The following is a 12,742-nucleotide window of genomic DNA, read 5'->3' as shown; positions in this document are numbered from 1 at the left end:
TCTGCATAAATATGACCTAAAACATCATCAGATTTTCACTCAAGTCCTAAAAGTAGATAAAGAGAAACCAGTTAAACAAATGAGACAAAAATATTATACTTGGTCATTTATTTATTAAGGAAAATGATCGAATATTACATATTTGTGAGTGGCAAAAGTATGTGAACCTTTGCTTTCAGTATCTGCTGTGACCCCCCAATAACTGCAACTAAACGTTTCTGGTAACTTCTGATCATTCCTGCACACAGGCTTGGAGGAATTTTAGCCCATTCCTCCGTACAGAACAGCTTCAACTCTGGGATGTTGGTGGGTTTCCTCACATGAACTGCTCACTTCAGGTCCTTCCACAACATTTTGATTGGATTAAGGTCAGGACTTTGACTTGGCCATTCCAAAACATTCACTTTATTCTTCTTGAACCTTTCTTTGGTAGAGCGACTTGTGTGCTTAGGGTCGTTTTCTTGCTGCATGGCCCACCTTCTCTTGAGATTCAGTTCATGGACAGATGTCCTGACATTTTCCTTTAGAATTCTCTGATATAATTCAGAATTCATTGTTCCATCAATGAAGGCAAGCCGTCCTGGCCCAGATGCAGCAAAACAGGCCCAAACCATGATACTACCACCACCATGTTTCACAGATGGGATAAGGTTCTTATGCTGGAATGCAGTGTTTTCCTTTCTCCAAACATAACACTTTTCATTTAAACCAAAAAGTTCTATTTTGGTCTCATCCGTCCACAAAACATTCTTCCAATAGCCTTCTGGTTTGTCCACGTGATCTTTAGCAAACTGCAGATGAGTGGCAATGTTTTTTTTGGAGAGCAGTGGCTTTCTCCTTGCAACCCTGCCATGCACACCATTGTTGTTCAGTGTTCTCCTGATGGTGGACTCATGAACATGAACATTAGCCAATGTGAGAGAGGCCTTCAGTTGCTTAGAAGTTACCCTGGGGTCCTTTGTGACCTCGCCGACTATTACACGCCTTGCTCTTGGAGTGATCTTTGTTGGTCGACCACTCCTGGGGAGGGTAACAATGGTCTTGAATTTCCTCCATTTGTACACAATCTGTCTGACTGTGGATTGGTGGAGTCCAAACTCTTTAGAGATGGTTTTGTAACCTTCTCCAGCCTGATGAGCACCAACAACTCTTTTTGTGACGTCCTCAGAAATCTCCTTTGTTCGTGCTATGATACACTTCCACAAACACGTGTTGTGAAGAGCAGACTTTGATAGATCCTGTTCTTTAAATACCACAGGGTGCCCACTCACACCTGATTGGCATCCCATTGACTCGAATTTCACCTTCAAACTAACTGATCATCCTAGAGGTTCACATACTTTTGCCACTCACAAATATGTAATATTCGATCATTTTCCTCAATAAATAAATGACCAAGTATAATATTTTTGTCTCATTTGTTTAACTGGTTTCTCTTTATCTACTTTTAGGACTTGAGTGAAAATCTGATGAAGTTTTAGGTCATATTTATGCAGAAATACAGAAAATTCTAAAGGGTTCACAAACTTTCAAGCACAACTGTAGGTGCAAAATTACTGCAATGAGGTAGGAAAGCTGGAGCACCCACAAGGACACAGGGAGAACATGCAAAATGTACAAAAGATGTTCCATAAGAGGACAGGGAATGAGACCAATGAGCTGTGAAGCGGCTAAGGTGCCACTACCAGCAGCCATAGCAGTTGCACTTCAGGTAGGCCCCTTAAGGATAAGCATGTCTGGGCCCGGTCAATACCTTTTTTTTCTGTGCCTTTAACACCATTCTACTTCATCGACTAGGGGAAAAAGCTCAATGCCCCCACAATCTCCTGGACCATGGAGTCCCTGACCAAAAGACAGCAGTTTTTGAAGCTCAAGGACTGGGTGTCAGAAGTGGTGGGGGGGATAATACTAGGGCACCCCAAACTGTCCCGTCTCCCTTCTGTCTACACAACAGCATTCCAACACAATGCCAACGCTTGCCGTCAACTGAAATTTTCAGATGACTCCTCCATCGTAGGCTGCATTAATAATGGAGACAAGTCGGAGTACAGGAAGGCTGTGGAGGACCTCGTCTTGAGGTGCAGGGACAACAACCTGCAACTCAACATCAGCAAAACAGAAGAGCTGGTGGAGGATGTCTGGTGTGCCAGGGAGTATAATAAGTGTTGTGATATATGGCCGGCAGTTTATCCCGGCCAATAACCCCAGGCCGCCAAATGGAGCTCTTCCCTGCAACATGGAGGTGCCCCGAATTCCAGCAGGGCATCATGGACCTTGGAGTTTTAATTCACAGCCCTGCTGGATACCATGGGGGCCGCCAGGGGACGCTGCAGGGAGGCTCAGGGACTTGTATTTTCCATATAGCCCAGAAGTACTTCCCAGTGACAGGGACAGGGGAAATGACATACTTCCAGGCTGAAGAAAAGAAGAAGTTTTCAGCTGACCCGGAAGTGATATGGAATCATGGACTGAAGGACAGAAGCACTTCCGGGTCATGAACTATAAAAGGACTAGGGGAATCCCCACCAGACTGTGCTGAGTTGGGAGGAAGGGTGACTGAGCTGCTGGGAGTGGAGGATTCTAATTATTGTGTTATTCTGATTATTATTATTGTTATTATTGAAAGTATAGCAGAGGTGGAGGTGCTTTGTGCACAATTTATGAAATTAAATTCATTTCTGACTTTTATCTGGTGCCTGACGTGTGGTCTGAGGGTTCAAAGGGACTACAGCGCCCCCTATCTGTCACAGTGTATAAGTTTAATATGTCACTGTGCTCTGTGCAAATATATTTTATAAATCTGTCTTTTTCTACTCACATGCACAGTTGACACAGGGCCAGATTTAGCACAGGGGTTCACCATATAAGGACGACTGCGAAATGGGCAGTCAGACTGAGGACCATTGTATACTGTTTCTATGTGTCAAAGTCAGCATGAAACTGTGTCCTCTCTTTGCCTTGTTTGGAATGGCATGATTTACCTAAGTGGGGGGCCTGCACATGAAGAAGGAGTTTAAAGCCTTGAAACATTGCACACCTTTGAAGTCGACAGACGGATGGGAGATAACGTCATCCGATCCTGAAAATCCTTCCACTTCAAGTGGTGAAAATGGCAGACCCTATACATCGGGACCCCCATTCCCAAACGGGGTTCTTGCCATTGGCTTCCTTCATCTATTATGCAGTGCACGCCATCATTAAACAAAGCTGTGACTTCTTACCGCTATATCACTAAGGGAGGGGTATCACCTTTTTATATAATATCTAGTGTGATGGACAGCCAGGGATCTTGCCCAGATGGGATGCCCTGTTTAGGAGAAGACCGGGGGAATGGGCATACTGCCAGGAATACCTTCCCCGGGACATGAGAGGGCAGCCCCCTTAGTTTACATTGGGGCCACGGAATTGGAGCTTAGAAGCTCAACCCGGTGCGGGTCCATGGCCACCGCCAGGGGGCACTTGGACAGCTCCAGAGTCTGGACTTGCAGCACATCTGCCACACCCGGAAGTGCTACCGGATGTTAATCAAGGGGCACCTGGAGCACTTCCGGGTGCACTATAAAGGAGACCATCTCGCTCCACTCATGAGCCAGAGACGGGAGGAGGAAGACAAAGCTTTGGGAAGGAAGCAGTAGAGGAGAGACGGGAAGAGAAGGACTGAGTACTGTTTGGAGCATAGGAGTAAATAAACGTGTGTGTTTTGGACATATGGTGTCTGTCTGTCTGTGCCCGGGGCCTGATCTTCTACACTATATAGATTTGGGTGATGTAGCACACCACAATTACAAAAGAGCTCATTCCAAGGGAGCTAACGCCCCCTACTGGATACAGGGAGCCTCTGAGACCACCAGTCACCATTCAAGTGGTGCAGAGCTACAAGTACCTGGGGATTCACATGAACAACAAACTGGACTGGCCTGACAGCACAGAGGCGTCGTAGAAGAAGGGCCAAAGCAGACTGGACTTGCTTCGGAGACTCAGGTCTATTGATGTGTGCAGCAAGTGTTGAGGTTTAGATCAAGGAGCGATATGTCTTCTTATTGGTTTTAGAACTATTGGCTATTAAAAGGAGTTGCAACTTTCTTGACATCTTTTTAAGTGGCTTAGACAGGCACTATTATTTTACAGGCCGCTGCTTTTGTTTTGAATGTGGCCTGCTTACTTGCTTTTCACTTGTTTTGCTTTCTATGAACCGAGGACGCTGTGTTTTTTGAGGGAACTGAGAAAACAAGCTTTTGTTTGGGACATGGCGGCTTTGCAGGGCCTTCTGGCTGACTGAAGACCAAACAAGTTTCTGCAAACACTCAAGGCCCTTAAACTAAGTAAACTTGCATGCTAGCGTATAAACACTTTAAATATATAAGCATTTCATTTTAAATTTTAAGGATTATGACTGCTCTAGGCTGCACGGTGGCACAGTGGGTAGCGCTGCTGCCTCGCAGTTAGGAGACCCGGGTTCGCTTCCTGAGTCCTCCCTGCCTGGAGTTTGCATGTTCTCCCCGTGTCTGCGTGGGTTTCCTCCCACAGTCCAAAGACATGCAGGGTAGGTGCATTGGTGGTCCTAAATTGTGAGTGTGTGCCCTACTCGGGGTTTGTTTCCTGCCTTATGCCCATTGTTTGCTGGGATTGGCTCCAGCAGACCCCCGTGACCTTGTAGTTAGGATATAGTGGGTTGGATAATGGATGGGGGTGGCACGGTGGCGCAGTGGTAGCGCTGCTGCCTCGCAGTTAGGAGACCAGGGTTCGCTTCCCTGCCTGGAGTTTGCATGTTCTCCCCGTGTCTGCGTGGGTTTCCTCCCACAGTCCAAAGACATGCAGCGTAGGTGCATTGGCGATTCTAAATTTTCCCTAGTGTGGATGTGCCCTGAAGTGGATGGATGGATGGATGAATATTCTAGATCAGTGTTTCCCAGCCTCGGTCCTGTGGCCCCCACTGTGGCTGCAGGTTTTTGTTCCAACCAGCTTCTGTTTTTAATTGGACTCCTGGGCTAATTAATTGATGTGTTATTTCCCAAGTTCTGTGTTTTGGGAACAATATAGAAATCACAATATTATCCAACCCGCTATATCCTAACTACAGGGTCACGGGGGGCTGCTGGAGCCAATCCCGGCCAACATAGGGCGCAAGGCAGGAAACAAACTACAAACCAAGAGTGAGGGAACTACCTACAACCAAACGCTCATTCAGGAAGTGGTCCCCTGAGGCACAGCAGGCTCTGAGAGACTGCTTTGGAACTACAGACTGGGATATATTGCTGGGGTCACATGGTGAGAACATTGAAGAGGCTGTTGAATGCACAACTGATTACATCAACTTCTGGATAGATAGATAGATAGATAGATAGATAGATAGATAGATAGATAGATAGATAGATAGATAGATAGATAGATAGATAGATAGATAGATAGATAGATTTATCCTTTATCGAGGGAAATTCTTTTGTCATATACATGCTCAGTGCAACAAGAGGAATAAAGATAAGGTAATAAAGAGTTAAAAAGATCAGTAATAATAGTGCAAACAGAATAACTAAATAAACAGAATAACAACATAACTCTCAACAAAATATCAAATAACTATAACTATAACTAATAGTTTGTATTATAACTATATAACTTATTTGTGCAAAGCAACAAACAACTATAACAAAAACTATAACAGATATAATAAATTACAGATTAAAAGTGCAAGTGGTAATGAAAAGTGGCTAGTGTTTATGCTTTAAAAAAATGAGATAGCAGCATGTGATGATGGGAAGGATCACCTACAGAATGAGGAAGAATTATACAGTCTTATTGCCACATGTAGAAAGGATTTCCTGTGGCGTTCGGTTCTACACTTGGAGGCAATGAGTTTTTTGCTATGTGTGCTCCGATGACCCATCAAGGAGGCATGCATGGGGTGAGAGGGGTTGTCCATGATACCGAGAATCTTTTTCAGCATTCTCCTACTGACCCCTACTCTCTTTTCTGTTTCTTTTTCCGGTTTCTTTGTGGTGGTGGCCTGCGCCACCACCACCTACTCAAAGCTTCATGATGCTCCAACAATGATGGACGGATTAAAAGGCAGAAGTCTACGTGACCATCATCATCATCAAGCCCTTCCGTGAGAATCCTAAATCCAAAGAGGACTGTTTCCTTTATGTTAGGTAGAATGCCCAGAGGGCACTGGGTGGTCTCATGGTCTGGAATCCCTACAGATTTTTTCTTTTTTCTCCAGCCGTCTGGAGTTTTTTTGTTTGTTCTGTCCGCCCTGGGCATTGAACCTTACTCTTATTCGATGTTAATTAATGTTGATTTATTTTGTTTTATAATTGTGTCTTTCATTTTTCTATTCTTTAATATGGTAAGGACTTTGAGCTACTGTTTGTATGAAAATGTGCAATATAAATAAATGTTGTTGTAAATGTTGTTGTCTCCTCTCAGACACCTCCGCCAGGTTCTCCAGTTTGACACCCAGGACAGAGCCAGCCTTTTTAATCAGTTTGTTCAGCCTGTCGGCCTCAGCTGTCTTCAGCCCACTGCCCCAACACACAGCTGCAAAAAACACCACACTCTCTACCACAGAGTGATAGAACATAGTCAGCATCTTCCCACAGACATTGAAAGACCTGAGCCTCCTCAATAGGTAAAGTCGGCTCTGCCCTTTCTTGAAAACCATGTTGGTGTTCTTGGGCCAGTCCAGTTTACAGTCAATGTGTACCCCCAGGTACCTGTAGTCCTCAACCACCTCAACATCAGTTCCTCTGATGGTGACAGGGGTGGGAAAAGGAGCCTGTTTTCTAAAGTCCACAACCAGTTCCTTTGTCTTTGTGATGTTTATCTGTAAAAAATTTAGCTCACACCACTCCACAAAACTGTCCACCACCCTCCTGTATTCATCCTCCTGTCTTTCCCTAATACAGGCCACAATGGCAGAGTCATCAGAGAATTTCTGCAGATGACATGACTGAGACCTGTACCTGAAGTCAGATGTATAGAGGGTGAAGAGGAAGGGTGATAGGACAGTTCCCTGCGGTGCCCCCGTGCTGCATCAGAGCAACAGCTCTTCAGCCGGACATGCTGTGGTCGATTGGTTAAATAGTCCGTAATCCAGGCTACCAATGGGGCATCCACCTGCATTTCCGTAAGCTTATTTCCCAGCAGTGATGGTCTGATTGTGTTAAAAGCACTGGAGAAGTCAAAAAACATGACCCTCACAGTGTTCCCAGCAATGTCCAAATGAGAATAAGCCTGGTTCAGCAGATAGATGATGGCGTCCTCCACGCTGATACGGGGCCGATAAGCAAACTGTAGAGGGTCCAGCCAAGGTTCTACCAGCAGACTCTTATGTTTCAGGAGAAGTCTCTCCAGCACTTTCATAACGTGTGAAGTCAGAGCCACTGGCCTGTAGTCGCTGGGGGTCAATGGGTGGGTCTTTTTAGGGACTGGAACCAGACAGGATGTTTTCCAGAGTGACGGGACCCTCTGCAGTTTCAGACTCTTGTTGAAGATCAGATGTAGAGCTCCACACAGCTGGGCAGCACAGCACCTGAGCATCCTGGGACTGATGCCATTGTAGTTCCAGTAAGAACAGTATGCTGCTATGCTAACAACAAGCCATGGATTACAACTGACATCAAAGGCCTTTTGAACCAGAAGAAAAGGGCTTTTAAAGGCGGTGATCAGCATGAGCTCAAGCACGTGCAGAAGGAACTCCGAGTCCAGCTCAGGGCGGTGAAGGAGCAGTACAGGAGAAAGCTGGAGCAGAAGCTGCAGAATAACAGCATGAAGGAAGTGTGGGACAGGATGAAGATTATCACTGGCTGCAGCTCGAAGCGGGGTGCCGCCATCGAGACAGACGTGGAGAGAGCAAACCAAATGAACAACTTCTTTAACAGGTTTGATCACCCTAACCCACCTCGGAGTACTGCATCCTCCAACCATCCTTCTGCTGATACCAGCATAGGAGAGACATCGCCACCCACAATTACAGCAGCCCATGTGAGCAGAGAGCTGAGAAGACTTCGTGCCAGCAAAGCAGCAGGTCCAGATAGAGTATCGCCACGACTGCTGAAGGCCTGTGTGTTGGAGCTGGGGAGTCCTCTACAGCGCATCTTCAACCTGAGCCTGGAACAGGGGAAAGTCCCAAGGCTTTGGAAAACATCTTGTATCACCCCTGTCCCAAAGGTATCAAGTCCTAGTGAGCTGAATGACTTCCGGCCAGTTGCTCTGATGTCACATCTGATGAAGACCATGGAGCGGCTACTGCTTCACCACCTGAGGCCACAGGTCCGCCACGCCCTTGACCCTCTGCAGTTCGCATACCAGGAGAAGGTGGGAGCGGAGGATGCCATCATCTATATGCTACACCGATCCCTCTCCCACTTGGACAGAGGCAGTGGTGCTGTAAGAATTATGTTTCTGGACTTCTCTAGCGCCTTCAACACCATCCAACCTCTGCTCCTTAGAGACAAGCTGACAGAGATGGGAGTAGATTCACACCTGGTGGCATGGATCGTGGACTATCTTACAGACAGACCTCAGTATGTGCGTCTTGGGAACTGCAGGTCTGACATTGTGGTCAGCAACACAGGGGCGCCGCAGGGGACTGGACTTTCTCCGTCCTGTTCAATCTATATACATCAGACTTCCAATATGACTCGGAGTCCTGCCACGTGCAAAAGTTCGCTGATGACACTGCTATTATGGGCTGCATCAGGAGTGGGCAGGAGGAGGAGTACAGGAAGCTAATCAAGGACTTTGTTAAATGGTGCGACTCAAACCACCTACACCTTAGCACCAGCAAGACCAAGGAGCTGGTGGTGGATTTTAGGAGGCCCAGGCCCCTCATGGACCCTGTGATCATCAGAGGTGACTGTGTGCAGAGGGTGCAGACCTATAAATATCTGGGAGTGCAGCTGGATGACAAATTGGACTGGACTGCCAATACTGATGCTCTATGTAAGAAAAGTCATAGCCGACTATACTGTACTTTCTGAGAAGGTTGGCATCCTTCAACATCTGCAATAAGATGCTGCAGATGTTCTACCAGACGGTTGTGGTGAGTGCCCTCTTCTACGCAGTGGTGTGCTGGGGAGGCAGCATAAAGATGAAAGACGCCTCACGCCTGGACAAACTTGTTAAGAAGGCAGGCTCTGTTGTAGGAGTTAAGTTGGACAGTTTAACATCTGTGGCAGAGCGACGGGCACTAAGCAAACTCCTGTCAATAATGAAGAATTCACTGCATCCACTGAACAGTGTCATCTCCAGGCAGAGGAGTAGCTTCAGTGACAGACTTTTGTCACCATCCTGCTCCACTGACAGACTGAGGAGATCGTTCCTCTCCCACACTATGTGACTCTTCGATTCCACCCGGGGGAGTAAATGTGAACATTACTCAAAGTTATTGTCTGCTTTTACATGCATTTTTATTATTATTTAATTTAATATTTTTTTCTGTATCAGTATACTGCTGCTGGATTATGTGAATTTCCCCTTGGGGTTAATAAAGTATCTATCTATCTATCTATCTATCTATCTATCTATCTATCTATCTATCTATCTATCTATCTATCTATCTATCTATCTGTCTATCTATCTATCTATCTATCTATCTATCTATCTATCTATCTATCTATCTATCTATCTATCTATCTATCTATCTATCAAACCCTGTGCAGGGTGCCAGCCCACAGCAGGGCACACACACCCACACACCAAGCAAACACTAGGGACAATTTAGAATTCCCAATGCACCTAACCTGCATGTCTTTGGACTGTGGGAAGAAACTGGAGTACCCGGAGGAAACCCATGCAGAAACGGGGAGAACATGCAAACTCCACGCAGGGAGGATTACAATACTAAGTTTGGTAAAAATAAAAAGTATATCCATTTTCCATGTCCATTTTCCAACCCGCTGAATTCGAACACAGGGTCACGGGTGCTGCTGGAGCCAATCCCAGCCAACACAAGGTTTATATATATTAAAATGTACCAAACAGTTATAGTGGAATAATATATTTATTTCTTTTTAACAGTATTGTCATCTTGATTTTCTTTCTACTTTTCTAGGTGTTCTGATTGTTTAAGTCACCCGTTACTGTATTTACTAATTAGTGGGTCTGATGCTAAAGTCCTTGCGGCCTTTCCGTGTGGTTTGCCAGCGTGTCTGCTCTGCTCATTTTTAATTGTCATTAATAAGATGCAAAGACAGGGAAAAACTGCACAGAGAAAGGGCAAAATATAATAAAAATCAACAAAAGAGAGTTAAGCATTTAAATCTATAGCAAAAGCAGAAATATTTCTAAATGTCTTATAAATATAAAAATCATGCTGCTGTGCTTTTCTGAATGTAGAATAAAAGAAAAATCATACCAGCTAATTAAATGAGATCAGTGCTATCAGGTGTTGTCACTTATTAGGAATCCGGTTGGCACAGAAACCTGCAGCCACAGTGTGCCCCCCAGGACCGAGGTCATCAAACACTGCTCTAGATGATCACGTTTAAAGCAAGCTGCATTGTGTTAGCTAGACTGAGCTATACAGGAGTTTAAGAGTTGACTATCCAAGCAGTCGCCCGCATTCAGCTCCAGCAGCTTAGCTCTAATCAGTGAAGCTGCCTGCCACCCTTACCAGTGCAACCTGCCTATGACTGCAACAAGCAATTATTAATTGAACAGTTTAGTTTCTCATATGGGGGGGGTCACCCTGGTTCCAATTTAATGATGAGGACTGACCTATTAAAAGGCCTCTAATTTTTATTAGATCAAGATTAGAAATGTGAAAATGTGAGAAATGTAAAACATGATCAGACGATGGTCATCTCTGGGCCAGGCGGCAAGTACGACCTTTGAGTCCTAATGATTGTTACTTGAAGATTGATGATTATTAGGGGAAAGGAGTTTACAAGACAAGGTAATTGCTATGAAAACAGGTACAGCGCGAGGTCATTATTATGAAGATAACATGTAAAGTGGATGACGAGAAATCTGTACGAAATGGGGGTGTTTTGTGAGTTAGAACTGAAATAAAAACGAACCGCGCCCTAACCACCTGGCTCACTTCATGAACTGAGACGGCTTTATGTGCTCTGTAATAAAGACTAAATTCTGACTGCCTTTCTGAAGACTCTGCTCATTTTCGTCTGACGATTTCTCCACAATACAAGCTGCTGGACATGTTCTATCAGTCCATAGTAGCCAGTGTGGTGTTCAATGCTGCAGTCTCCTGGGAAGATCAGAAGAAACACAATGGCAGAACAAACGAATCGGGAAAGCCTGTGAACTCTGGACACACTGGAAGCTGTTGTGGAAAAGTGGGTGGTGGTAGAATCGGATGCCATCTTGAAAAATCCCCTCCATCTTCTCCAGGAGGCACTCTCTTGGAGCAAGTCTAGCTACAGGCTCATTCCACCACGGTGGGGGTCTTTACGGCTGCTATCAGGCAATTCAATGCTTCCTCCCAATGTACTCTTTAAGTTCACTTGTATTTGTTTTAATTCTGTACAATATTTATTTATTATATGTCTATCTACTGACTGATTGTCCTGTGAGTCTGCATCTTTGTTTTTTACGTTTCTAACTTTTCCTTGGGATTAATAAAGATTACCTCATCTGATCTACTTGGATAGAAGACCAACTAGAGATGAGGCAGCCTTTTAAATCAATTTGTTTAACCTGCTGGCATCACTTATTGCTGTCGCAAGAGGTGTCGGTGAGGCCAGCAGAGGGCACTTAACCTGTGGTCAGTGTGTGGATCCCAATTTCGGCCATATTATGCTGCAAAAATTGGTGACACTCTTCAAATGAGATGTAAAACCAAAATCCTGATTCTTTGTGATCACTGAAGACCCCTGGGCTTCCTTCAAAAAGAGTAAGGGGTTCCCTGATGTCCTGGATAAATGGCCCACCACGGCCTGGTCATTTTGGCCCCCTAATCATTTCCTGTCATTCACCAGCTAACTATCTCCCCCCAGCCACCTAAAAGCTAATGTGTGGTGAGTGTACAGGAGCAAACATGGCTGCCATCGTGCCATCCAGGTGGGTGATACACATTGGTTGTGGCTCAAGTGGTCCCCCTCTATGCAAAACACACTGAGTATTTTAGAAAAGTGTTATATAAAAATAATAATAATTCTTTTTTTATTATTATGACTATTCAATGAGTCTTTTCCAAAATGTCCTTTCTCACCCACCTTCTCCATTTCTTTGAAGTCATCATCCAGTTTGGTTCCTTCTGCCCCACCAACCTTCTCACTCACTTTCTGCAGAAAAAACAGAAATACAAAATTGTTATAAACTGAACTCATTTTCATTCATAAGGTGATTTATTTTTTCCCATACATTTTACTTTATGATGGTGAGGATGAAAAAAAAAAAACAGACTATACCTCTGCATTCTGGAAGAAAAGTTGCCATGATGGTGGTGTTGATATTTACAATACATGTAAAGAAGCTTAAATTGCTTTCCCTATTAAAGCCACACAGGATTTTATATATTTATACACAAAAGGGCTTGATCGAGGTATGTAATAACCCATAGCGGTGAGAGAGGGCGCTGTGGCTAACAATTTCTTCTCTTGTCCTTCTCTCTCAACAGCACCAAAAAACCGCCCAGTGAGGGCACTTAGCCCCGCCCCCTTTTGTGCTTCTGCTATAAGAAACCTGGCTGACCAGAAGAAGGTGTCTTTTACGACCATTGCTGTATTCTTGTGTGCTGCTTTGTGATTGTAATGTGCTGTGGGAAATTCTTGGGAGAGGC

The 12,742-nt window shown here is 44.7% G+C and overlaps 1 protein-coding gene across 1 annotated transcript in view; it reads right to left on the bottom strand.

Moving 5' to 3' along the window:
- The window catches only part of LOC120532312 (endophilin-A1-like), a 211,980-nt gene that overhangs the window by 62,438 nt on the left and 136,800 nt on the right, over positions 1-12,742 (bottom strand). The window contains exon 2 of the mRNA XM_039758211.1: positions 12,177-12,245. Coding sequence (XP_039614145.1) covers positions 12,177-12,245 — 69 coding nt within the window. The remainder of the gene's footprint in view (positions 1-12,176; positions 12,246-12,742) is intronic.

This window comes from Polypterus senegalus, chromosome 7, assembly GCF_016835505.1.
Source record: "Polypterus senegalus isolate Bchr_013 chromosome 7, ASM1683550v1, whole genome shotgun sequence".
Taxonomy (NCBI): Eukaryota; Metazoa; Chordata; class Cladistia; order Polypteriformes; family Polypteridae; genus Polypterus; species Polypterus senegalus.
Note: the sequence above shows the minus strand (reverse complement) of the source record. Positions and strands in the feature narration are given on the sequence as shown.